General features: G+C 44.5%; 2 protein-coding genes across 2 annotated transcripts in view; both read right to left on the bottom strand.

Annotated features, from left to right (window-relative positions):
- The window catches only part of LOC137095993 (zinc finger protein ZFP2-like), a 146353-nt gene that overhangs the window by 106826 nt on the left and 11854 nt on the right, over positions 1 to 27673 (bottom strand). The gene's annotated exons all lie outside the window — the stretch shown is intronic.
- On the bottom strand, positions 566 to 9718 carry LOC132766272 (zinc finger protein 135-like). Its single transcript, XM_067463274.1, has 2 exons — positions 9607 to 9718; positions 566 to 2697 (listed from the first exon to the last, which is right to left on the bottom strand). The coding sequence occupies exon 2, from the start codon at positions 2416 to 2418 to the stop codon at positions 1108 to 1110; it is 1311 nt and encodes a 436-aa protein (XP_067319375.1). The 5' UTR covers positions 2419 to 2697; positions 9607 to 9718; the 3' UTR covers positions 566 to 1107.

Raw genomic sequence — 27673 nt, 5'->3', positions numbered from 1 at the left:
CAGCAAAAATTACAGAAAATATTGGGAAAAAAACATACCACTGAAACCAGAGATCTTTCTGTTGGGACTCACAGAAGAGAAAATGGAACTAGATAAAAACACAGACAAGTTATTATTCCTTGCAACAACAGCAGCCAGGATCTGCTTTGACAAGAAATGGAGGAAAGAGGAGGTACCGGACATAGAAGAATGGGAAACCAAAATAGTGGACATAGTTTTTTAATACAGAAGAATAAAGGACTTCCAGAAAAAGAAACAGACTGGACTTTAATAAATGAATACTTTGGATGGAAAGGATAGATACAAAAGGAGAGAGTAATCTGCCAAAACAAATATAGAGACAACAGAAGTTATAAATTTATACACAAGAAAGAAAAGGAAGCTTCTTCATCAACACCAAGGAAGTCAGACCGAACGAAGGGGACATCCCCAATCTTCTCACCTGCGCTTTTAACTCTATACTTTCACAATCCACTCTTACCCATTCCTTTGCCCCCCCCTCTACTTACCCCCCCCCCCGGTAAACCCTCAACTCGCACCCCCTTTTCCCTCCCCCATCGACCCACCTTACCATTTTCCCAACTTAGTCCCCAACCCCCCATATTTACTATTTTCTTTTTCTATCCTTTCTATCTGTTTTTAAGATGTAAATAAGAAAACCTCAATAAAGATATGTAAAAAAAAAAAAAAGACAATATGTACTTATAAATGAAACCAGGAAGTCAGTCCAGAATTTAGAGTCAATGATTAAGGATGCAACAAAGTCCAGAAAAGGGATACAGGTCTATGGCTGGAGCCCAAAATTGTAATTGAGGGGCAGTAGAACAAAGACTTGAGTCAAAAGTATGAATATAGGACGTTATCTTCCACCAAAGTTATTCTTTTTCAGAACCCTTTTATCCAGAGATCTCAGCTGCTGTTCATTTCAGCAAACCTTCACAGATCATCCTAGAAGCCATTGATGGATTTCCTTGTAGAAGAGGTTAGGTGAATCCCTTGGAAGCTTGCTGCAATACTGAGAAAAGTGCCCCTCTGAGTGAGACCTGCTCCCACTATCCGTCGACCAATGCCACGCAAACCGAAGCTCTTTCCCCATTCTATGCAATTCTATGGCTTCTCTCCTGTGTGGGTCCTTTGATGGGAATGTAGTTTGTCACTGCGACTGAAGTTCTTTCCACATTCCATGCATTTATAGGGCTTCTCCCCTGTGTGCGTCCTTTGATGGGAACGTAGACTGCCACTCTGACTGAAACTTTCTCCACATTCCATGCATTTATATGGCTTCTCTCCTGTGTGGGTCCTTTGATGGGAATGTAGTTTGTCACTGCGACTGAAGTTCTTTCCACATTCCATGCATTTATAGGGCTTCTCCCCTGTGTGCGTCCTTTGATGGGAACGTAGACTGCCACTCTGACTGAAACTTTCTCCACATTCCATGCATTTATATGGCTTCTCCCCTGTGTGGGTCCTTAGATGGGAACGTAGATTTCCACTGCGACTGAAACTTTCTCCACATTCCATGCATTTATAGGGCTTCTTCCCTGTGTGCGTCCTTTGATGGGAATGTAGACTGCCACTCCGACTGAAACTTTCTCCACATTCCATGCATTTATATGGCTTCTCTCCTGTGTGGGTCCTTTGATGGGAATGTAGTTTGTCACTGCGACTGAAGTTCTTTCCACATTCCATGCATTTATAGGGCTTCTCCCCTGTGTGCGTCCTTTGATGGGAACGTAGACTGCCACTCCGACTGAAACTTTCTCCACATTCCATGCATTTATATGGCTTCTCTCCTGTGTGGGTCCTTTGATGGGAATGTAGTTTGTCACTGCGACTGAAGTTCTTTCCACATTCCATGCATTTATAGGGCTTCTCCCCTGTGTGCGTCCTTTGATGGGAACGTAGACTGCCACTCTGACTGAAACTTTCTCCACATTCCATGCATTTATAGGGCTTCTCCCCTGTGTGGGTCCTTAGATGGGAACGTAGATTTCCACTGTGACTGAAACTTACTCCACATTCCATGCATTTATAGGGCTTCTCCCCTGTGTGCATCCTTTGATGGGTACGTAGACTGTCACTGCGAGTGAAGCTTTTTCCACATTCAAAGCATTTGTGTGGCTTCCCTGTGTGGATCCAATGATGGAACCGTAGATGGCCACTCTGACTGAAACTTTCTCCACATTCCATGCATTTATATGGCTTCTCCCCTGTGTGGGTCCTTAGATGGGAACGTAAACTGCCACTGTGAGTAAAGCTTTGTCCACATTCCATGCATTTATACGGCTTCTCCCCTGTGTGGATCCGTTCATGTACAGTAAGATTACTTTTGCTTTTAAATTGTTTTCCACATTCCATACACTGATGTAACTTCTCTCCTGTGTGTGATCTAAGATAGGGAGGTAGAGAACTTGCCATTCTTTTACATTTATATTCAAATATTATTCCAGGGGTTTACAGATATAACATCCTGAACAGCACAGTTTTTGTATTGCTGTAGCCTTCTGCTTGCTTTCCCAAGCCTCTCTTTTTTCAGCACAATCTTATCCCCCTCTTAGTTGCACAGGTATGTAGCTTGAAATATATTTTTCTAGTAGTTATTTTTTCTTGTTGTCATTGCTGTGTATCTTGAAGTCAGTTTGGACTAACAGCACTCCTCTCAGAAGGTGTTCTTCGCAGAACTTGTTCTGAAGTTACCTGCCAGATAAATGAGAGGAAAATCGTTTCAGGAGTTGAACAAGGAAAGATCTCATGGAACATGAAGAACAAGTCTAGTGCTGTAGCAAACCCAGGGGAAGAGGGAAGGTGCCCATTGCCTGGTGAGAAATACTTCGACACTTGCCCAACAACAAAAAAATCTCTCCTCAGGTACAAAGGGGACGGGGCCCAAAGATTCTCTGTCTGTGATTTCTTACACTGCAAGGTGTTCAGGGAGAGAGGGATCTTTATGAGAGCTTGTGGTCCTCCCTAAATTACAACATCTTGTTGTTCAAAAAGTCTGAAGTACAAACTCTAGAATCCTGCAGGAAACAGACACAAGGAGGAAAAGAGAGAGAGGAAAGGAGGGAGAAGAAATAAGGAAGGAAGGAATGAGAGAGAGAGAGGAAGGAGGGAGGGAGAGGAAAGAAGGAAGAGAGAGGAAAGAAGGAAGGAATGGGGAGAGAGAGGAAGGAAGTACAAAGGAAGGCCGAAATGAAGACAAGTCAAACCTGCATTTTGGACTTTAGGAGAGCTGATTTCCGAAAAACGAAGGAAACACTGAGCAGCATTCTGTGGACACAGATACTAAAAGACAAGGGAGTTATGGATGGATGGGAATTTCTCAAGAGTGAAATACTTAAGGCGCAATTGCAATCCATGCCAACAAAGAGAAAAAATAGGACAAGTGGAAAGAAGCCGGAATGGATGTCCAAAGAACTTCTAACTGTGCTAAGACACAAAAGAGACATGCACAAGAAGTGGAAAAAGGGAGAAATCACCAAAGAAGAATTCAAATAAATAGCCAACACCTGTAGGGAAAAGGTCCGCAAGGCTAAAGCACAAAACGAGCTCAGGCTTGCCAGGAACAATAAAAACAATAAAAAGGGCTTCTTTTCTTATGTCAGTAGAAAAAGGAAAAACAAGGAGGTGATAGGGACTCTTCGAGGAGAAGATGGGGCAATGCTGACGGGGTAGGGAAAAGGCAGAACTACTTAATGCATTCTTTGCCTCAGTCTTCTCACAAAAAGAAAGTCATCTTCAACCTCAGCAAGTTGGAGTGGATGAGGGATTAGAGGACATCCAACCCCAAATTGGAAAACAATTCATCCAGGAATACCTGGCCGCTCTAAATGAGTTCAAGTCCCCAGGGCCAGATCAACTACACCCAAGAGTATTGAAGGAACTAGCGGAAGTCATTTCAGAACCATTGGCAATCATCTTTGAGAGTTCTTGGAGAACAGGAGAAGTTCCAGCAGATTGGAGGAGGGCCAATATGATCCCAATCTTCAAGAAGGGAAAAAAGGATGACCCAAACATCGTTTGGTCAGCCTCACGTCAATACCAGACAAGATCCTGGAAAAAAATGGTCAAGGAAGTGGTCTGCAAACACTTAGAAACAAATGCAGTCATAGCTAATAGTCAACATGGATTTATCAAAAACAAGTCATGCCAGACTCATCTGATCTCTTTTTTCGAGTTACAAGCTGTGTAGATGCGGGGAATGCCGTGGATGTGGCGTACCTGGATTTCAGTAAGGCCTTCGACAAGGTTCCTCATGACCTTCTGGCAAGGAAACTAGTCCAATGTGGGCTAGGCAAAACTACGGTGAGGTGGATCTGTAATTGGTTAAATGGACGAACCCAGAGGCTGCTCACCAATGCCTCCTCTTCATCCTGGAAAGAAGTGACGAGCGGAGTGCCACAAGCAGGGTTCCCCCCTGGGCCCGGTCCTGTTCAACATCTTTATTAATGACTTAGATGAGGGGTTAGAAGGCATGATAATCAAGTTTGCAGATGACACCAAATTGGGAGGGATAGCCAATAGTCCAGAGAACAGTAGCAGAATTCAAAACGATCTTGACAAATTAGAGAAATGGGCCAAAACTAACAAAATGAAGTTCAACAGTGACAAATGCAAGATGCTCCACTTTGACAGAAAAAACGAAATGCAAAGATACAGAATGGGGGACAATGAGGCCTGGCTCGAGAGCAGGACGAGTGAAAAAGATCTTGGAGTCCTTGTGGACAACAAGTTAAACATGAGCCAACAATGTGATGTGGCGGCAAAAACAGCCAATGGGATTTTGGCCTGCATCAAGAGGAGCATAGTGTCTACATCTAGAGAAGTAATGCTACTCCTCTATTCCGCTTTGGTGAGACCACACCTGGAATATTGGGTCCAATTCTGGGCACCACAATGCAAGAGAGATATTGACTCTAAGCTGGAATGTGTCCATAGGAGGGCGACTAAAATGATCAAGGGCCTGGAGAACAAGCCCTATGAGGAGCAGCTTAAGGAGCAGGGCGTGTTTAGCCTGAAGAAGAGAAGGTTGAGAGGAGATATGATGAGAGCCATGTATAAATATGTGAAAGGAGGCCACAGGGAGGAGGGAGAGGCCAAGCACCGGTTCAACCAGAGTTTTGGGGTCAGATGTCATCTGTATGCATATGATGTTCAGCTCTATCACTACATCCCACCTGTCACTAAGGAGGCTGTGCTGGCCCTGAACCGGTGCTTGGCCGCTGTGTTGGTCTGGATGAAGGTGAACAAATTGAAACTTAATCCAGACAAGACAGAGGTACTCCTGGTCAGTTGAAAGGATGAACAGGGGATAGGGTTACAGCCTGTGTTAGACGGGGTTACACTCCCCCTGAAGACACAGGTTTGCGGTTTGGGAGTGATCCTGGACTCATCGCTGAGCCTGGAAACTCAGGTCTCGGCAGTGGCTGGGAAAGCTTTTGCACAATTAAAACTTGTGCGCCAGCTGTGCCCGTTCCTTGGGAAGTCTGACTTCCGATCAGCTTCTGAGCACAATTCAAAGTGCTGGTTTTAACCTTTAAAGCCCTAAACAGTTCTGGCCCAGATCACCTGTTGGAACATATCTACTGTTACGAACCATCACAAAGCTTAAGATCATCAGGGGAGGCCTTGCTCTTGATCCCACCACTTTCACCAATGCAGTTAGTGGGGATGAGGGAGAGGGCCTTCTCGGCAGTGACCCCCCATCTGTGGAACTCCCTCCCTAAGGACATCAGGTTGTCCACCTCCCTCCTGACCTTTAGAAGACACTTTAAGACTTGGCTTTGGGACCAGGTGTTTGTCTAGTGGATAGCGACAATTGGAAGCAAAGTTGGATTGACCCGACTTGGTTTTAACTGGCATCTTAACTTATTGGTTAATGAGCTAGATAATGTACCTGTGTAATGTGTTTTAATGATATTTACTGTTTTAATTGTAACCCTTGTTGCCTATATGCTGACAGCATCATATGAGGCTTATGTGAGGCCGCCCTGAATCTCCTTTGGGGGAGAAGGGCGGGGTAAAAATGAATGTAATAAATAAATAAATAAATAAAAGTTGATTAATCTAGGGGACAAGCTTTCAAGTTTTAGGCTCCACAAGTTTCCATGAAATACACTGCATTTCCATTATTTCAGTTTAAGTAAGTAAAGGTAAAGGTTTTCCCTTGACATAAAGTCTAGTTGTGTCTGACTCTGGGGGTTGGTGCTCATTTCCATTCTAAGCCAAAGAGCTGCCATTGTCCACAGACGTCTCCAAGATCAGCCAAGTTTTTACTATCCTTCTGAAGGACAGGAGGGAGGGAGCTGATCTGATCTCACCAGGAAGGGAGTTCCAGAGCTGGGGGGCCATCACCGAGAAGGAAGGCCCTCTCTCTCTCTCTCTCGTCCCCACCAATCACGCCTGTGACAATGGCAGGACAGAAAGCAGGGCCTTCCCTGAGGATCTTAATCTCCGTGATGGTTCATAGGGGGAGATGTGTTCAGACACGTAAATTGGGCTGGGGCCGTTTAGGGCTGTATAGGCCAAAGGCAGCACTTTGAATTGTGCCCAGTAGCAAACTGGCAGCCAGTGGAGCTGGCGTAACATGGGAGTTGTGTGCTCCCTGTATGCCGCCCCAGTTATTAATCTGGCTGCCTCTCGTTGGACTAGTTGGAAGTTTCCGAGCAGTCTTCAAAGGCAACCCCACGTAGAGTGCATTGCAGTAGTCTATCCTAGATGTAACAAGAGCGTGGACCACCGTGGGCAAGTCTGACTTCCCAAGGTATGGGCGCAGCTGGCGCACAAGTTTTAATTGTGCAAAAGCTCCCCTGGCCACTGCCGTAACCTGGGATTCCAGGCTCAGGGATGAGTCCAGGAGAACTCCCAAGCTGCAAACCTGTGCCTTCAAGGGGAGTGTAACCCTCCCCAGCACAGGTTGTGACCCTATACCCTGTTTGGCCTTGCGACTGACCAGGAAGACCTCTGTCTTGTTTGGATTCAACCTCAATTTGCTCGCCCTCATCCAGACCATCACAGCGGCCAGGCACCAGTTCAGGACTTGGACAGCCTCCTTAGCATCTGGTGAAAACGGGTGATAGAGTTGGACATCATCTGTGTACAGATGACATCGGACTCCAAAACTCTGGATGATCTCCCCAACGGCTTCATGTAGATGTTAAACAAAATGGGGGACAATACTGAGCCCTGTGGGACCCCACAGGACAATGGTTGTGGGGCTGAGCAGGAGTCCCCCAGCAACGCCTTCTGGGTACGACCCTCCAAGAAGGACTGCAGCCACTGCAGAACAGGACCTCCAAGGCCCTTCCCCATGAGGCGACCCAGAAGGATACCGTGGTCGACGGTATCAAAGGTCGTTGAGAGGTCCAGGAGAACCAAGAAGGACACACTCCCCGGTTGAGCTCTCTGCGGAGATCATGCACTAAGGCCACCATGGCTGTCTCAGTTCCAAGGAAGGTATCCTTGAAGGGACTGGCTTGACCTTGAATGAGCTGTGGGTGGCCATGGAGCTGATCAATGAGCTGATCAATGAAGTCACAAAGAGACAGAAGCGACTGAACAACTAAACAACAAAAGACACACAATGGATTATGAGTATTGCCTGACTGCATGCAGTGCCGTTACCTTCCCGCAGAAGCGGTAGCTATTGATCTACTCGAATTTGCATGTATTCGAACTGCTGGGTTAGTAGAAGCTGGGGCTACCGGTGGGAGCTCAGCCCACTTCCTAGATTTGAACTGCCAGCCTTTTGGTCAGCAAGTTCATCAGCTCAGCGGTTTAACCCGCTGCTCTAATTCTTAGAAGGGCTTGGTTTAACCTCCGATTTCCTAGTGAAACTGAATTTCTGTGTTCCGAATGATCCACTTGGAAAAGAGTGTCACGAATATGAAAAGTCTGGAAATACTACTACTACTACTACTACTACTACTAATAATAATAATAATGTATATAAATAAAAATGTAATGTTTGTTTGTGGGATTAACCGAACTCAAAAACCACTGCACTAATTGCCACCAAATTTGGCCACAAGACACCTACTAATCCAAGGAGTGACCTTCACTAAAACATTTTTGATTTTGTCATTTGGGAGTTGTAGTTGCTGGGATTTATAGTTCACCTACAATCAAAGAGCATTCTGAAGTCCAACAATTATGGAATTGAACCAAATGAGGCACACCGGACTCCCACGACCAACACAAAAAAATTGGGAGGGTTTGATGGGCACTGACTTTGACTTCAGGAGTTGTAGTTCACCTATATCCAGAGAGCACTGTGGACTCCAACAATGATGGATCTGGACCAAACTTGGCACAAATACTCAATATGCCCAAATATGAACACAGATGGTGTTTGTGGGAAATAGACCTTGACATTTGGGAGTTGTAGTTACTGGGATTTATAGTTCACCTACAATCAAAGAGCATTCTGAACCCCAGCAACGACAGAATTGGGCAAACTTCCCACACAGAACCCCCATGACCAATAGAAAATACTTAAGGACACCCAGTCCAGCTCCCTTCAGAAGGGCAAGAAAACGTAATCAAAGCCCGCCTGCGAAAGAGCCATCCAGCCATAGATAGAGATACGATTCACACAGAGAGAGATATAGTATCCTAGATTTGAAAGGGACCCCTAAAGAAGGACTATTCTATGTTGCAGAGTAGGCACACCAGACAACCTCCACATCAACACTGACTATGATACAGCAAGGAATACTGTTTACCCACAAGCACAAATACATTACGTGTACTTTCTCCATACTTTATTTTCCAGATCCCCAGACTGGGCCACAGCAACGCCTGGCAGGGGACGGCTAGTCTATATAAATAAAAATGTAATGTTTGTGGGATTAACAGAACTCAAAAACCACTGGACGAATTGCCACCAAATTTGGCCACCAGACACCTACTAACAATTGATTTTATCATTTGGGAGTTGTAGTTGCTGGGATTTATAGTTCACCTACAATCAAAGAGCATTCTGAACCCCACCAACGATGGATTTCCCACACTGAACCCCCCTGACCAACAGAAAATACCTAAGGCCACCCAGTCCAGCTCCCTTCTTCAGCAGGGCAAGAGAACGTCATCAAAGCCCTCCTGACAGAGAGCCATCCTGCCATAGATAGAGATAGATAGGTATATGATTCACACACAAGAGAGGGATAGAGTATCCTAGATTTGAAAGGACAGTAATAAAACAAAATCTGGCAACCAGTATTAAAAAACTCTAAAATTACAACAGCAAAACAACAGAGAGGAAACAACCAGGCACATCTTAACACCTCTCAACAGGGGATTTTCCCGGGCTCAGCCAGGCCTTCAAATGCTAATGAAGGTGGTCAGTTGAAACATTCACACCTAGCTCCAGCAGAGAAGAGCTCTTTGCCCCACCCCAGCCATTCCACTGATATATAAACCCATTTTCCCAGTTCCAACAGACCTCACTACCTCTGAGGATGCTTGCCATAGAAGCAGGCGAAACGTCATGAGAAAATGCCTCTAGACCATGGCCCTATAGCCCGGAAACACACACAAGAACCTAGTGATTCCAGCCATGAAAGCCTTCGACAATACGACAGTAATAAAGGAAGGAAGGGAGCTCACCTCCGGCTCCGAAGAGGGAGAGAGAGAGAGGGAGAGAGCCTCCGTCCTGGCGGGATCCACGAGAGAGAGAGAGAGAGAGGGAGGCAGCTAGGCCGCAGCAGAGAGAGGTTGGCGCCCGGAAATGAGCTCAGAGGGAAGCGCGTCCTTCTCCCCTCCCCTCCCTTCCTGCCTCTCTGGGAAGCGGAGGCCTCCCTCTCGCTCTACTCCCGCCCGGCCTCAAGATGGCGGCCGCAGAGCTGGCGCCCCAAGGAGGGCGGGGCTTAGAGTCTAAACAGGAGGATTGTGGCTGCAAAGGGAGAGAGAGAGAGAGAGAGAGAGAGAGCCAGCCGGCGAAGAGGGGGCTGCTTTTCCTTCCTTCCTTCCTTCGTCCCTTTTTCCCTTCCTCTCTTCCTTCTTTCCTTTTCCCTTCCTTCCTTTTCCCTTCTGTTTTCTTTCTTCCTCCCCTTTTTCCTTTTCCCTTCCTTTCTTCCCTTTTCCCTTCTTTTCTTTTCCCTTCCTTCCTTCCTTCCTCCCTTGTTTTCCTTCCCTCCTCACCTTTTCCCTTCCTTCCTCCCTTTTTCCCTTCCTTCCCCTTTCCCTTCTTTTCTTTTCCCTTCCTTCCTCCCTTGTTTTCCTTCCCTCCTCACCTTTTCCCTTCCTTCCTCCCTTTTTCCCTTCCTTCCCTTTTCCCTTCTTTTCTTTTCCCTTCCTTCCTCCCTTGTTTTCCTTCCCTCCTCACCTTTTCCCTTCCTTCCTCCCTTTCTCCCTCCCTTCCTTCCTTTTCCCTTCCTTCCTCCTTTTCCCCCTTCTTTCCTTTTCCCTTCCTTCCGATTTCTTTTTTCTTCCTTCCTTCCTTTTTCCTTCTTTCTTCCTCCCCTTTTCCTTTTTTCCCTTTTCCCTTCCTTCCTTTTCCCTTCCTGCCTTTTCCCCTTCCTACCCTTTTCCCTTACTATTTCTTTTTTCTTTTTCCCTTCCTTCCTTTTTCCTTCTTCCTCCCTTTTTTCCTTTTCCCTTCCTTTCTTTTTCCTTCTATTCTTTTCCCTTCCTTCCTTTTTTCTTCCTTTCTTCCTTCTTTCCTTCCTCCCTTTTTCCCTTCCTTCCTCCCTTTTTCCTTCTTTCCTTTTCCCTTCCTTCCTATTTCTTTTTTCTTCCTTCCTTCCTTTCCCTTCTTTCTTCCTCCCCTTCTCCTTTTTTCCCTTTTCCTTTCCTTCCTTTTCCCTTCCTGCCTTTTCCCCTTCCTACCTTTTTCCCTTCTTTTTTCTTTTTCCCTTCCTTCCTTTTTCCTTCTTCCTCCCTTTTTTCTTCCTTCCTTCCTTTTTTTCCTTTTCCCTTCCTTTCTTTTTCCTTCTGTTCTATTCCCTTCCTTTCTTTTTCCTTCCTTCCTTTCTCCTTCTCCCTTCCTTTTTTCTTCCTTCCTCCCTTTTTCCTTTCTTCCTTTTCCCTTCCTTCCTTCCTTCCTTCCTTCCTCCTCCCTCCTCTCAGCCCCCCTCCCTCCCTCCCCCTCCTGGGACTCCATCACCCAGAATCCCCGACCTGGGCTCAAGGCAGCTGAGGCTCATAAGAGGAGTCATGTTATCCAACAGGCCTTCTATTACAATCCTTACATCACCTTCGTCATTGGCTATCACTCGTGGCCAAGTCTGGTTGTCTTCCAAGGATGGAATCTTGGCGATGGGTCTATAAGGGACTGTAGAGAAATGTTCTGGATCCACTTGGTCTTTGGCACTGAGGACATACGTGCTGGTTGGTGCCCTTTGCATCTTCCAGAAGGCTGACATTGGTCCACCTGTCTCCTTCCCAAGAGATTAGCAGATTTGTCTTGGAGACGACACATTTTGGGATCTCACAATAGAGTTGGAAGGACAACAGCTTTATAAATTAGCATCTTGGTGTCTCTAGGAATGTCAGGTACACTCAGGAGTACTTACTATCAGCTTCAGCCAATCCGCCAGCTGCACCCCTTCCTAGATTTGGAGGACCTTGAGATGGTAGTGCATGCGCTGGTCAAGGTTGGACTTCTGCAACGTGCTCTGCATTAGGCTACCTTTGTAACAAGTTCAAAATCTCCAGTTGGTTCAAAATACAGCAGGCAGATTGGTTACAGGAACATCTAGGAGTGAGCATATCACACCTATCCTAAAGTCACTCCACTGGCTGATCAATTATTTAGAATGATATAGAACTACACACACAGCGGTATATATACGAATGTGTTTATGTATGTATATACAAGGAGAGAGAGCCCTCCGGATATGCAGTATTATCACCTTTTGTCTTCTGTGCCTGGCATTTTTGTCTTCTTTGGCATCTTATTTACTTAGGCGATCCCTTGTTGGACGAGTAAGATGGTCTTCCATGATGGGTTTCCTTGTGGATTCGTAGGTGGCTGTGGAGCCCTATTCTTGACCCGCATCTTCTGCCAGTGAGGGCATCGGTTTCCAGGCGGAAGGTGGTCCCGGTCGGGGTTGGCTTGATGCGCCTTCCTCCTGGCACATTTCTCTCTTTCACCCTCCACTCGTGCCTCCTCGAATTCTGTAGCACTGCTGGTCACAGCTGACCTCCAGCTGGAGCACTCAAGGGCCAGGGCTTCCCAGTTCTCAGTGTCTATGTCAGAGATTTTAAGGTTGGCTTTAAGCCCATCTTTAAATCTCTTTTCCTGTCCACCAACGTTCCATTTTCCGTTCTTAAGTTCAGAGTAGAGCAACTGCTTTGGGAGACGGTGGTCAGGCATCCGGACAACGTGGCCGGCCCAGTGGAGTTGATGGCAGAGGACCATCGCTTCAATGCTGGTGGTCTTTGCTTCTTCCAGCACGCTGCTGTTTCTCCGCTTGTCTTCCCAAGAGATTTGCAGGATTTTCCGGAAGCATCGCTGATGGAATCGTTCCAGGAGTTGCATGTGACATCTGCAGACAGTCCACGTTTATTTATTTATTTGCTGCATTTGTTAACCGCCGTTCTCAGCCCTAGGGCGACTCACGACGGTGTACAACATATAAAAGACAATTTACAATAAAGCCAAGACGACAAAAACCAACATATCACTAATACACAATCATCTAATTATACTAAAAATAATCCGCTCCGTCTTATCGTAGAATCATAACCAATCTCGTAATCCATATTCCGTTCCAGTTGTCATTTCCAGTTACTGTAGCACTCAGTTAAATGCCTTCTCGAATAGCCATGTCTTCAGGCTCTTACGGAAGGACATAAGGGAGGGCGCCTGTCTGATGTCAACAGGGAGGGTGTTCCACAGCCGGGGGGCCACCACCAGGCATATAGCAGGGTTGGGAGGACAATAGCTTTATAGACAAGCACCTTGGTCTCCCTACGGATGTCCTGGTCCTCAAACACTCTCTGCTTCATTCGGGAAAATGCTGCGCTCACAGAACTCAGGCGGTGTTGTATTTCGGTGTCGATGTTGACTTTGGTGGAGAGGTGGCTGCCAATGGAGCAGAAATGGTCAACATTTTCTAATGTTAGACCTTTAAGCTGTATCTCTGGCATTGGAAAGGGGTTGGCTGGTGATTGCTGGAATAGCACTTTGGTTTTCTCGATGTTCAGTCTTTGGCATCAGACAATAAGTCAATCAATGAATCATCTGCATACCCACGCCATCACCCTCATTAGTTTTGCACCCTCCACAGCGTGTCCTTGCAACTGAATGGACCTTTAAACCCTGAATAGCTGTGAAATTGTAGTGAAAGTCATTATTTCCTCTGTGAAGGTATGCTTGTCCATCTTCGAGTGGTAACTTGGGACTTGCATCCATTTTGGCCAAATTGTGATAAACCTCTGTTGTTTGCCTTCAAACCCAAAGTACTTTGTTATCTGTCCTGGCTGATCTGATTTAGTGGAAGCTCACCATATACGGACGCACTATATGTGGTTTCTACTGAAATCACTAAAAAAGGAGAGGAAGTGGGAGTCCCAGGAGAAGGGCATCTGGGGCCCTCCCTCCTCAGGGGGCCCAAGGCCCAAAACAACCCAAATTCCCCAAATCCATAAACAACCAGGGTCTCTCTTTATCTGGCCTCCCTTCCAGACTCCTGAGGTCTTCCTGTGGGGAAGGATTATGGGAGCTGGAGTCCAAAGAAATGTCTCTGGGCTAATAATGTAATATCACAGGACCCTTTATTACATTTTGGAAATTGAGTTAATATATACTTGATCAACTGCTGCCATCAGAAATGACAAGTAAATGTTTAAGCGGTGACAGATAATCAATGCACAATTTCCTTGTTTCTTTCTAAATCCATATCTACATGGACGAACACAAACAGACATGATCCCATGAGGAAGAAAGCCTTTACTTTAGAGATCTTGGGAGACATATTTGTGTTGGACTACAACTCCCAGGGTCCTCCTACCCTTGTGCCAGGCCTTTGTGCAGGGATGATGGGAATTGTAGTCCAACAGCCATTCCCTCCACTCTTTGGAGTACTCCTTCAGGATTTCTTGGACTTCAACACCCAGAAGTCTCAGTTGTCTTGGCCCAAGATCAGGGAAACTGGATGGCCTGGAATGATAATCTATGTATATAATAAAATTGAATGTTTGTATGCGGCGGGAGGACAGTGTATGTGGCAGCTTTCTGATTGGCTGCCACTTTTCACAGGCCACTGTGACCAGCACAGGTGATGGACCTGGACCACACTTGGCACACATAACCCTCATGACCCTCTCATGAGGTTTGGGGGAGGACGGACAAAGGGTTATGGGATCTGTAGTACTTTCAAACCCATTGGTTCCCATAGACCACTGTGGCCCCCAACAAAGACCGATAAAGACCAGACTTGGCACACAGACCCCCATGACCCACTCTACATCCTACTGCAGTTTGGAGGAGGGCTGACCATGGGTGATGGGACTTGAAGTACTTCCATTCACTTCCGGAGACCGTTGTGACCCTCATCCAATGACCTATCAAGACCAAACTTGGCACACATGACCCATGACCCTCTTTACATCCTGGTGAGGATTGGGGGAGGACGGACAATGGAATTTTTAGTACTTTCCCACCCTTCTGTTCCCACAGACTACCGTGCCCCCCATCAAACACCGATAAAGACTGAACTTGGCACACAGAGCCCCCATGACCCACTCTACATCCTACTGCTGTTTGGAGGAGGGTGAGCCATGGATGATGGGACTTTAAGTACCTCCACTCGCTTCCTGTGACCTCTGTGACACTCATCCAATGACTGATCAAGACCAAACTTGGTACACAGAGCCCACAAGACCCACTCTACATCCTGGTGCTGTTTGGAGGACGATGAACCATGGATGATGGGACTCGCAGTACCTTCACTAAATTCCTGAGAGCACTGCGAGCCACATAAATAACTGATAAAGACCAATCTTGCCGCACAATGCCTTTCTCAAATTACCCGGGCAGCGCCAGGACCCCAAGCTAGTAATAAATAAACAAACTGGAGAGGGAAGGGGGTGCAGTGCTGCAAGAAATCTCAAATGAAAGGAAAGATACATTTCCTTAAAAAACATGTGAGAAGGGGGAAGGGCTAACTACAGTTATAAGGAAAGGGAAAATAGCAGGTGAGGAGTCACAAATAGACAAAGACAAACTAAAAATGTGTTTTTTAAATACAAACGGGATGGCTTTGGATCTGAAGCGGTCAAGAATAGTACAGTTAGTCAAGAAATCACATTGCAGTTTTCTCTGTTTACAGGAAATCCACAAACATAAGAAAGATAATAAACAATTAATAAATATACCAGGCTGGAGGGTGACAGCAGAAGCGAGGGGTACAAATAAATCCAGAGGGGTAGCGATAGTAATGGAAAACTCATTAAAATTGGAAATACTAGAAACAATAGTAGATTAGGAAGGGATATATATATATATAGTGCGAATATATAAAATAAATGGCAGGAAATATAGAATAGTAAATGTATATGGCCCAAATAAAGGGCAAAAGAAATACTTTAGAAAGTGGTTTAGGAAAGTACAAGAAATTTATCAAGGGGAGCTAATAGTTGGAGGGGACTTTAAAAAGGACCTTAGAAATAATAAAAAAATCTTTTAAAAGAATGGAAATTGGAGGATGTACATATTAAGAAAAAACACTAACCGGTCTAGAATTCTAAACAGGGAAACACAACTGATCTGGATTTCAGATCATGCGCCTATTATAATGGAGTTAAAGATAGAGGAAACAGAGATAATAAAAACTTGGAGGTATAAAATTATGACCGAAAAACTTAAGAAAGAACTATTAGAGGAGATAAAACACAAAAACTATGTTGAGATTAAAAACTATGTTGAGATTAACTTCACAATTCAGCAGCAGATCAGTTGCACAACTTCAGCGCTTTCCAGTAGCTTCTTCCTGCACAGTATTTTCAGTCAATTGCTCCCACAGCCTGCAACCACGCTGGAATCCTTTACAGACACTTGAGCACATGCCTGGCCATCATCACTTTTACCATTGTCTTTTCCCCAGTCTAAATGATATTACAGACTTACCACAGCACACAGCACACAGTTATATCTTGTCTTAGCAGACAGGTTCTTTTAATTACATATAGCCTTCAACGAACATCACAGCACAAGGAGAAATATACACTGTACATGACTTCCTTATATACAATTCATTTACACATAGCAATCACCGATTGGTTCCCAACTCATTGACTCAACTCAAACCCAGGATTGCATCATTCACAATCACCTGGACTAGGCCAAACACATTCCCCAAATGATTCCCTATATACAATCAATGCATGACTCAGCATTAGCAGTGCATGACTCAGCTATATTACATTGCAATACACTGTAAAACCTGACAAACGATTACCAAGCTAAATACCAAGCAGAGGTGAAAGTAAAGTTGGAAAAATTAAAAAGAAATAGAAGAAATTGATAGTTTGGACTCATGGAAAAAAGAGGTATATATTAAAAACAATTTTCAAAGACAAAATACAAATACAATGAAAAAAATTGCTAATCTGAAGAATGTGAAAGAGAAAGGAAGAGTCACCCAGTTAAAGAACAAATATAATAAAAAGGTATATTCAAGCAAGGAAATAAGAGAGTTCTTTGTAGACTTTTACCAGTACTTATATATAAAAAAATACACCGAGGAAGACTTAATGAAAATATACGGAAGATAATAGATAGAGAAGACAACAGGAAACTAGGAACAGAAATAACGTATCAAGAAATAGAGCAGGTGATTGATGCATTGAAAAATGCAAAATCTCCAGGAAGCGATAGTTACACTGCAGAACGTTATAAAGAAATGAAAGAAATAATAATACCAGAATTGAAATGTTTTAATAATATAATGAAAGGAGGAAAAACCACAGACACATGGAGAGAAGCAGAGATAATAAAAGTGAGAAAGAGTGGGAAGGATTCAGTCTCCTAAATCAGGATTATAAAATATTCACAAAAATAGAAATAGAATAGATTATAACTAAAATTTATTTATTTATCGTGTCAGTAACAACCAGACAATTGTATGACATTTTAAACACATTTTTAACAAACAGACAAAACAGAGTTTGCAAGCTTGGTAGTTGATTAAATGTCCTTTGACCAGTAGCTAGTAGCTAACTAAAATAGTAAAGGATGATCAATACGACTTTATAAAAGGCAGAAATATTGCGCAACCTATAAGAAATGTCTTAAACATTCTCAATCATGGCAAAAAAAAAAAAGAAAAAAGAAAATGTGCACTCTTAAAGTTAGACATCTATAAATCTATAAAGCTTTCAACTCATTAAATCACGATTATCTGTTGCAATTAATGGGTAGCTATGGGTTTGAAACGTCATTTATTAAAATAATAAAAGAATTACATAGCAACATGGGAGCAAGAAAACATGAAGGATTAACAAAAAACTTTAAAATAGAAAGACGAGTAAAACAAGGTTGTCCTTTATCTCTGCTACTATTCGCATTAGCAATGGAACCTCTGGGAGATATAATAGGAAAGCATGGCAGGATAAAGGGATATCAGATTAGGAACAAAGAAGTAAAGATAAATCTTTATGCTGATGACATTTTACTAACAATAGAAAACCCAGCAGGCCAAGACAATATGTACTTATAAGAAAGCTAAAGTCTTGAGTCCGGTTAAAATAATACAATTGCACCAACACAGTCGGAGTAACAATGAACACAAGTTAAGGTCGAGAGTCCCATTGTAGAGCACTGCAGATCCAGGTCAGGAGCAAGAATAAACAAAAGCCAAGGTTACACTCCATTGGTAACATGCCAGGAGTTCATTCAACAGAGCTGATAAAATAACAACCAAGAAATAAAGAGTCCAAACTGAATTCAGAGTCCCCAAGTCAAGCCAGAAAGTCAGGGATACAAACAAAGTCCTGGTTCATAAATAAAGGAAGTCAGTCCAGAATTTAGAGTCACCTAATCAGGATACAGCAAAGTCCGGAAAATGGTTACAGGTACATGGCTGGAGCCCAAAATACTAACTAAGGGGCAGTGGAGCCAAAACATGAGTCCAAAGTATGAAGACATGATGTTATCTGCTACCAAGGTAAAGGTAAAGTTTCCACCCTGATATTAAGTCTAATCTGGTCCGCTTCTGGGGGTTGGTGCTCATCTCCATTTCTAAGAGCCGGCATGACTGCATGGAGAACCATTACAAAGAGCTATTGTTTTTCAGAGCCCGTTAATCCAGAGATCTCAGCTGCTGCTCATTTCAGCAAACCTTCACAGATCATCCTAGAAGCCTGTGCTGGGTTTCCTTGTGGAGGAAGTGTGCTGCAACACAGAAAAGTGCCCCTCTGAGTGAGACCTGCTCCCAGTAGCCGTCGACCAAGGCCTCACAAACTGAAGCTCATTCCCAATTCCATGCATTTATATGACTCCTCCCCTATGTGGGTCCGTTGATGGGAACAAAGACTGTCACTCCGACTGAAGCTTTCTCCACATTCCATGCATTTGTAAGGCTTCTCCCCTGTGTGCATCCTTTGATGGGAACGTAGACGGTCACTGCGACTGAAGCTTTCTCCACATTCCATGCATGTATAAGGCTTCTCCCCTGTGTGGATTCTTAGATGGGAACGTAGACGGTCACTGCGACTGAAGCTTTCTCCACATTCCATGCATGTGTAAGGCTTCTCCCCTGTGTGTGTCCTTAGATGGGAATGTAGACGGTCACTGCGAATGAAGCTTTCTCCACATTCCATGCATTTATATGGCTTCTCCCCTGTGTGGGTCCTTAGATGTGAACGCAGATTTCCATTCTGACTGAAACTCTTTCCACATTCCATGCATTTATGTGGCTTCTCCCCTGTGTGGGTCCTTTGATGTGAATGTAGATGTCTATTCTGACTGAAGCTCTTTCCACATTCCATACATGTATATGGCTTCTCCCTGGTGTGTGTCCTTTGGTGGTTACACAGTTCACTACTCTGACTAAAGCTCTTTCCACATTCCATACATTTATATGGCTTCTCCCCGGTGTGCTTCCTTTGATGGAAATGCAGACTGCTACTGTAACTAAAGCCTTGTCCGCATTCTATGCATCTATAAGGCTTATCCAGTGTATGGGTGCTTTGATGGGAACGTAGAGTGTAACTGCGACTGAAGCTTTCTCCACATTCCATACATTTATATGGCTTTTCTCCTGTGTGGTTCCTTTGATGGTAACGTAGACTGTCACTGCTAGTGAAGCTTTCCCCACATTCCATGCATTTATGTGGCTTCTCTCCTGTGTGGGTCCTTAGATGGGAACGTAGACTGTCACTGCGACTGAAGCTCTTTCCACATACCATGCATTCATAGGGCTTCTCCCCTGTGTGGGTTCGTTTATGTACAGTAAGATTACTTTTCCTATCAAATTGTTTTCCACATTCTGTACACTGATGTAACTTCTCCCCTGAGTCTGATGTAGGATAGGGAGGTAGGGAACTTGCCATTCTTTTAGAGTTATAATTCAAATATTTTGCCAGATGTTCACAGATACAACCTCCTGTTCAGCACAGCTCCTGTATTGCTGTAGTCTTATGCTGGCTTTACCAAGCCTCTCTTTTTTTCAGAACAATCTTACCACCTTCCCCCCCTTAACAGCACAGGTATGTAGCTTGTAGTTTTCTACTTCTTATTTTTTCTTGTTGTCATTGCTGTGTATCTTGAGGTCACGTTGGACTTACAGCACTCCTTGGGCAAAGCTCTCACAAGGTGTTCTTTGTAGAACTTGTTCCGAATTTACCTGTCAGACAAATGAGAGAAAAATCATTCAGGAGTTCAACAGAGAAAGATCTCAAGGAACATGAAAAGGAAGTTTGGTGCTGTAGCAAATCCAGAGTAAGAGGGAAGGTGCCCATTGCCTGGTGTCAAATACTTTAACACCTGCCATAACAACGAACAGTCCCTCCTCAGGTACAAAGGGCATGGTGCCCAAAGACTCTCTGTGTACAATTTCTTACACTGCAAGGTGTTCAGGGAGGGGCCTTTTAAATTCCCAGCCAGAGAGGTCCTGGCCCTCTTTCAACTACAAACTCTAGAATCCTGCAGGAAACAGACACAGGATAATAATAATAATAATAATAATAATAATAATAATCTTAATTTATACCCCGCCACCATCTCCCCAATGGGGACTCGGAGCGGCTTACATGAGGCCAAACCCAAACAGCAAATTACTATAAAATAAAACCGAAAACGCAAACAATAAACAACAACAACATAATTACATAAAACATATGAAAACATCGCAATATAAAATTATTATAGCCACAATGACAATGGGTGGGCTACATGTAATGATTAAAAGAGAGACTGATTAAAACTAATTAAAACTCTGGCAAGGTAAGAGAGAGACAGATTATTTGCGGCGGATGACTCATTATAGTGGGAGTTGTGGAATCAGGCTTTCCCACAAGTGGGGGGGGGGGGGGCATATACTCCAATGACAAAACGTTGAGGCTAAGCAATAGTGTGAGAATGTAAACCTATTCATCAAAAGCGCAGCGGAAGAGCCAGGTTTTAAGGTCCTTTTTAAAGGTTTCTAAGGTAGGGGCTTTCCTAATTTCTCCAGGTAGTGAGTTCCAGAGTCGGAGGGCCACAGAGGAAAAAGCTCTCTCCTTTGTAGTTACCAGGCGAGCTTGTGAAATTGGCAGAGGCGAAAGAAGGGCCTCCCCAGAAGAATGGAGGGCCCGAGTTTGTTCATGGTGGGCGATACAATCATGCAAGTAGGCGGGTCCCAAACCGTTTAGGGCAGTGGTTCTCAACCTGTGGGTCCCCAGGTCTTTTGGCCTCCAACTCCCAGAAACCCTAACAGCTGGTAAACAGCTGGTAAACTGTAGGCCAAAAACATCTGGGGACCCCAGGTTGAGAACCACTGGTTTAGGGATTTATAGGTGATAAACTGCACCTTGAATTGGGCCTGGAAAATAAACGGCAGCCAGTGGAGCTCCTTAAACACGGATGGGTTGACCGCTCCCTGTAAGTTGCCCCAGTTATTAATCTGGCTGCTGAATGTTGGCTTACTGTAATGGATGTGTTTTGGAACTGCTCTAAATAAATTGAACCTGCTTTGTAACCAGACGTCTCCAGAGTCCATGTTTTCTTCTAAGCCTGTGCAAAACTTACGCTAATGCGCTCTACGTGGGGCTGCCCTTGAAGACGGCTCGGAAGCTCCAACTGGTCCAACGATCAGCAGCCAGGATGCTAGCGGGGGCCCCTTACAGAGAGAGGTCAACCCTCCTGTTCAAGGAGCTCCACTGGCTGCTGTTTATATTCCGAGCCCAATTTAAGGTGCAGGTGCTTACCTACAAAGCCCTGAACGGTTTGGGACCAGCCTACCTGTGTGACCGCATTTCCATCTACGAACCCACACGTTCACTTTGGTCATCTGGAGAGGCCCTGCTTGTGATCCCACCTACGTCGCAAGCGCGCTTGGTGGGGACGCGGGACAGGGCCTTTTCTGTGGTGGCCCCCCCTCTCTGGAACACCCTCCCCAAAGACCTTAGACAGGCCCCTACATTGGCAGTTTTCAGAAAGAACCTGAAGACCTGGCTTTTCCGATGTGCCTTCCCAGATTAGGAAATCTCCACTACAATTCCCAGAAGCACTTTACCAGAACCAATGACTGCTGCACATCGCACTTGCCCCAGAAGCCTCATATACACCTCCTGTCACATCAGCACTTTTAATTCTTGTACCCATTACTCTGGCCCGGCCCAGTTTTATTGTGTTTTTAGTGTACTGCTTTTTGCCTGTTGTTATTTTGCTTATTTTGTTTTAATTGTTAATTTGCTTAGATTGTATTGTTATGTTGTTGTGAGGCCTCGGCCTGTGTAAGCCGCATCGAATCCTTCGGGAGATGCTAGCGGGGTACAAATAAAGTTTAATAATAATTAATTATAATAAATAACGCTAACAGGTTAGTTATTGACACAGACCACCAGTGGGGCCGTGGAGACAAAATCTGGCCCCTGAGCCACCTTCCTCTTTATTTATTAGTTTAATTTATTTCCACTTCTTTAATTATTCCCTTTTGCTGACCTTCCTCGCTCCCTTGGATGGACCACATCGGCTCTAGATTATTAAATATGGTTTTCTGAGGGTGAGCAGATGGTGACTACTGGGTGGCATTATGTTCTGTATCAGAAACTAGAGCTGATGTGGTCTATCCAATGCAATTTTCGAAATCAGAACCCCAATAACCAAACCCAATCTAATGTTCCGCAGCACCTTTGGCGAGTAGGTATACAACCTCACGCTATTGCTTAGCCTCAACTTTTTGTCATTGGAGTTTACACCCTCTCCCCTTATGGGAAAGTTTGATTCCACAACTCCCGTTTTAATGCACGCCCCCCCCCCCCCCCCGCAAATAACCTGTTTCCCCTTTATCTCACCCAAGTTTTTAATCAGTTTTGAATTAGCTCTTCTTTTAATCATTACATGTAGCCTGCCCACTGTCACTGTGATTGTGTTTACTGTAATTTTATATTGTTATGCATTCATGTGTTTACTGTAATTATGATGATGTTTATTTTTTTTGTTTTCGGTTTTATTTTGCTGTAATTTGTTGTTTGGGCTCGGCCTCATGTAAGCTGCCCGAGTCCCCATCGGGGAGATGGTGGCGGGGTATAAATAAAGAGTATTATTATTATTACTAGCAGTTCCCTGCCACGCGATGCTGTGGCCCAGACTGTGTGTATTTACATGTGTATGTGTGTGTATATATTTGTGTATTCATGTGTTTATATGTGTACATGCATATTGTGTATATGTGTGTGCTTGACTATATGCATATTTATGTGTATATATGTATGTATGTGGATATGTATATGTGTGTGCATGTGTATATGTATATATGTATGTATATGTATGTGTATTTGTGTGTGTTTGTGCATATATATACATGTGTGTGTATGAATGTGTGCATGTGAATATGTATGTGAGTGTATGTGTATATGTATATATGGTGTATTTTGGGGTGTTTTTTAAGTCTGTTCCACTGGGGTTGTGTGTGTGTTTAGGGGTGATGAACACTCGTTGGACTGTTAGGCGTCTTGTGTCCAAATTTCGTGTCAATTCGTCCAGTGGTTTTTTGAGTTATGTTAATCCCACAAACGAACATTACATTTTTATTTATATAGATTAACCAAGAGCTCATTCGTAAGTCTTTTGATACTAATGTTGGAGAGTGGAGCCTGGGAATGTGGTCCCTGGTCAAAAAAAGGTGGGAACCACTGGACTAGTGCATCGTTTCCCAACCTTTTTTTGACTGGGGAATGCTCTCCAAATTTAGTACCAAAGGGGTTATTTATTTATGTATTTATTTATTTAGACCATTTCTACCCCGCCCTTCTCACCCCCGAGGGGGAACTCAGGGTGGCTAACACAGGCAACAATTCAATGCCAACAGTATCAAAGCAACAATATAAAATCCATTGCATAACAATTAAACAATGATATTATGTGGGCCTGAAGAGAGGGCGGGGAGGGGGCTATGAATTATTATTATTATTATTAAACAAAATCAATAACCCATCTAAGAACATATTAAACATCTAAATGATTAAGGTGTTGAATAATGTAAAAGTTACAGCAACCTGAAATACTTGAGAGACTGAAATTACATCAAGATCTGCACTGGTGGGTTTTGGAGGGGGAGGGCATCCCATAATGGGGGAGATCTCAGAAGAGAAGGCCCTCTTCCTTATCCTCACGCAGAGCGTGGCTCCCTTTGAATGGCGCTGAGGAAAGTGCCCCCCAATGAGGGAAAAGAACGTGCTCCCAAATATTCCTAACTGCTCACAGACCTTATTCCTATGGGTTTTGAGGAGGTGGAAGCTCCATGGGACAAGCTCAGGATTCTGAATCAAAGCAAGGAAGAATCACAGCGTGTAGTCAGACCTCTGTATCCACAGGTTTCCATGAGATACAACGCATTCCCATACATTCCCTTATTTCAGTTTAAGTAAGTAAAGAAGAGAAGGCCCTCTTCCTCATCCTCATGCAGAGCATGGCTCCTTTTGAATAGCACTGAAGAACATGCCCCCAAACATTCCTAACTGCTCACAGACCTTATTCCTATGGTTTTTGTTCAGGTGGAAGATGAATGGGACATGCTTTAAAGGAACAGACACATTCCCCCCCATCCCTCCAACAGACAATTCTTCCTTTGGGTTGTTGTAAGTTTTTTCGGGCTATATGGCCATGGTCTAGAGCAGGGGTCCGCAAACTAAAGCCCGGGGGCCGGATACGGCCCTCCAAGGTCATTTACCCGGCCCTCGCTCAGGGTCAACCTAAGTCTGAAATGATTTGAAAGCACACAACAACAATAGCAACAATCCTATCTCACCAGCCAAAAGCAGGCCCACACTTTCCATTGAAATACTAATGTTTATATTTCATAGAATCATAGAATCAAAGAGTTGGAAGAGACCTCATGGGCCATCCAGTCCAACCCCATTCTGCCAAGAAGCAGGAATATTGCATTCAAAGCACCCCTGACAGATGGCCATTCAGCCTCTGTTTAAAAGCTTCCAAGGAAGGAGCCTCCACCACACTCCGGGGCAGAGAGTTCCACTGCTGAACGGCTCTCACAGTCAGGAAGCTCTTCCTCATGTTCAGATGGAATCTCCTCTCTTGTAGTTTGAAGCCATTGTTTCGCGTCCTAGTCTCCAAGGAAGCAGAAAACAAGCTTGCTCCCTCCTCCCTGTGGCTTCCTCTCACATATTTATACATGGCTATCATATCTCCTCTCGGCCTTCTCTTCTTCAGGCTAAACATGCCCAGTTCCCTAAGCCGCTCCTCATAGGGCTTGTTCTCCAGACCCTTCATCATTTTAGTCGCCCTCCTCTGGACACATTCCAGCTTGTCAATATCTCTCTTGAATTGTGGTGCCCAGAACTGGACACAATATTCCAGATGTGGTCTAACCAAAGCAGAATAGAGGGGTAGCATTACTTCCTTAGATCTAGACACTAGGCTCCTATTGATGCAATTTGTTAAAATTGTTCTTCATTTTAATTATTGCATTGTTTTAAAGTGTTTTTTGCACAACAAATAAGATATGTTCAGTGTGCATAGGAATTCATTCATGGTTTTTTTTTTCAAATTATAATCCAGCCCTCCAAAAGTTTGAGGCACTGTGACCTGGCCCTCTGTTTAAAAAGTTAGAGGACCCCTGGTCTAGAGGCATTCTCTCCTGACGATTTGCCTGCATCTATGGCAAGCATCCTCAGAGGTAGTGAGGATGCTTGCCACAGATGCACACGAGCAAGCTTCCTTTCTGCTTCCTTGCAGACTAGGACGCAATGGAACAATGGCTTCAAACTACAAGAGAGGAGATTCCATCCGAACATGAGGAAGAACTTCCTGACTGTGAGAGCCGTTCAGCAGTGGAACTCTCTGCCCCGGAGTGTGGTGGAGGCTCCTTCTTTGGAAGCTTTTAAACAGGGGCTGGATGGCCATCTGTCAGGGGTGATTTGAATGCAATATTCCTGCTTCTTGGCAGAATGAGGTTGGACTGGATGGCCCAGGAGGTCTCTTCCAACTCTTTGATTCTATGAAACGTCAGGAGAGAATGCTTCTAGATCAGTGTTTCTCAGCCTGGGGGTTCGGACCCCTGGGGGGGGGTCACAAAAGGGTGTCAGAGGGGTCACCAAAGACCATCAGAAAACACAGTATTTTCTGTTGGTCATGGGGGTCTCTGTGTGGGAGGTTTGACCCAATTCTATCATTGGTGGAGTTCAGAACGTTCCTTGATTGTAGGTGAACTATAAATCCCAGCAAGTATAACTCCCAAATGTCAAAGTCTATTTTCCCCGAACCCCACCAGTGTTCACATTTGGGCATATTGGGTATCCATGCCAAGTTTGATCCAGATCCATCATTGTTTGAGCCCACAGTGCTCTCTGGATGTAGGCGAACTACAACTCCCAAACTCAAGGTCAATGCCCACCAAACCCTTCCAGTATTTTCTGTGCCAACTTTGGTTCAATTCCATTGTTGGTGGGGTTTAGAATGCTCTTTGTTTATATGTTAACTATAAATCCCAGCAACTACAACTCCCAAATGACAAAATCAATCGCCCCGCCAACCCCACCAGTATTCAAATTAGGGCATACCGGGTATTTGTGCCAAATTTGCTCCAGTGAATGAAAATACATCCTGAAGATAGAATCATAGAATCAAAGAGTTGGAAGAGACCTCATGGGCCATCCAGTCCAACCCCCTGCCAAGAAGCAGGAATATTGCATTCAAATCACCCCTGACAGATGGCCATCCAGCCTCTGCTTAAAAGCTTCCAAAGAAGAAGCCTCCACCACACTCCGGGGCAGAGAGTTCCACTGCTGAACGGCTCTCACAGTCAGGAAGTTCTTCCTCATGTTCAGATGGAACCTCCTCTCTTGTAGTTTGAAGCCATTGCTCCATTGTGTCCTAGTCTCCAGGGAAGCAGAAAACAAGCTTGCTCCCTCCTCCCTGTGGCTTCCTCTCACATATTTATACATGGCTATCATATCTCCTCTCAGCCTTCTCCTCTTCAGGCTAAACATGCCCAGCTCCTTAAGCCGCTCCTCATAGGGCTTGTTCTCCAGACCCTTGATCATTTGAGTCGCCCTCCTCTGGACACATTCCAGCTTGTCAATATCTCTCTTGAATTGTGGTGCCCAGAATTGGACACAATATTCCAGGTGTGGTCTAACCAAAGCGGAATAGAGCATGGGGAGCATTACTTCCCTAGATCTAGACACTAGGCTCCTCTTGATGCAGGCCAACATCCCATTGGCTTTTTTTGCCACCACATCACATTGTTGGCTCATGTTTAACTTCTTGTCCACGAGCACGCCAAGATCTTTTTCACATGTCCGGCTCTCGAGCCAGGCCTCATCGTCCCCCATTCTGTATCTTTGTATTTCGTTTTTCCTGCCAAAGTGGAGTCTCTTGCATTTGTCCCTGTTGAACTTCATTTTGTTAGTTTTGGCCCATCTCTCTAATCTGTTAAGATCGTTTTCTATTCTGCTCCTGTCCTCTGGAGTATTGGCTCTCCCTCTCAATTTGGTGTCGTCTGCAAACTTGATGATCATGCCTTCTAGCCCTTCATCTAAGTTGTTAATAAAGATGTTGAACAGGACCGGGCCCAGGACGGAACCCTGCAGATGGCACTCCGCTTGTCACTTCTTTCCAGGATGAAGAGGAAGCATTAGTGAGCACTCTCTGTGTTCGTCCACTTAACCAATTCCAGATCCACCTCACCGTAGTTTTGCCTAGCCCACATTGGACTAGTTTCCTTGCCAGAAGGTCATGGGGGACCTTGTCAAAGAAGGCCTTCCTGAAATCCAGGTACGCTCCATCCACGGCATTCCCCGCATCTACCCAGCTTGTAACTCTATCGAAAAAAGAGATCAGATGAGTCTGGCATGACTTGTTTTTGATAAATCCATGTTGAATATTAGCGATGACCGCATTTGTTTCTAAGTGTTTGCAGACCACTTCCTTAACAATCTTTTCCAGAATCTTGCCTGGTATCGACGTGAGGCTGACCGGACGGTAGTTGTTTGGGTCATCCTTTTTTCCCTTCTTGAAGATTGGGACCACATTGGCCCTCCTCCAATCTGCTGGAACTTCTCCCGA

This window comes from Anolis sagrei, chromosome 2, assembly GCF_037176765.1.
Source record: "Anolis sagrei isolate rAnoSag1 chromosome 2, rAnoSag1.mat, whole genome shotgun sequence".
Taxonomy (NCBI): domain Eukaryota; kingdom Metazoa; phylum Chordata; class Lepidosauria; order Squamata; family Dactyloidae; genus Anolis; species Anolis sagrei.
Note: the sequence above shows the minus strand (reverse complement) of the source record. Positions and strands in the feature narration are given on the sequence as shown.

Bases quoted from the DNA above. Each gene is read 5' to 3' on its own strand.
- LOC132766272 (XM_067463274.1), bottom strand. From the start codon at position 2,418: ATGGCAAGTTCTCTACCTCCCTATCTTAGATCACACACAGGAGAGAAG.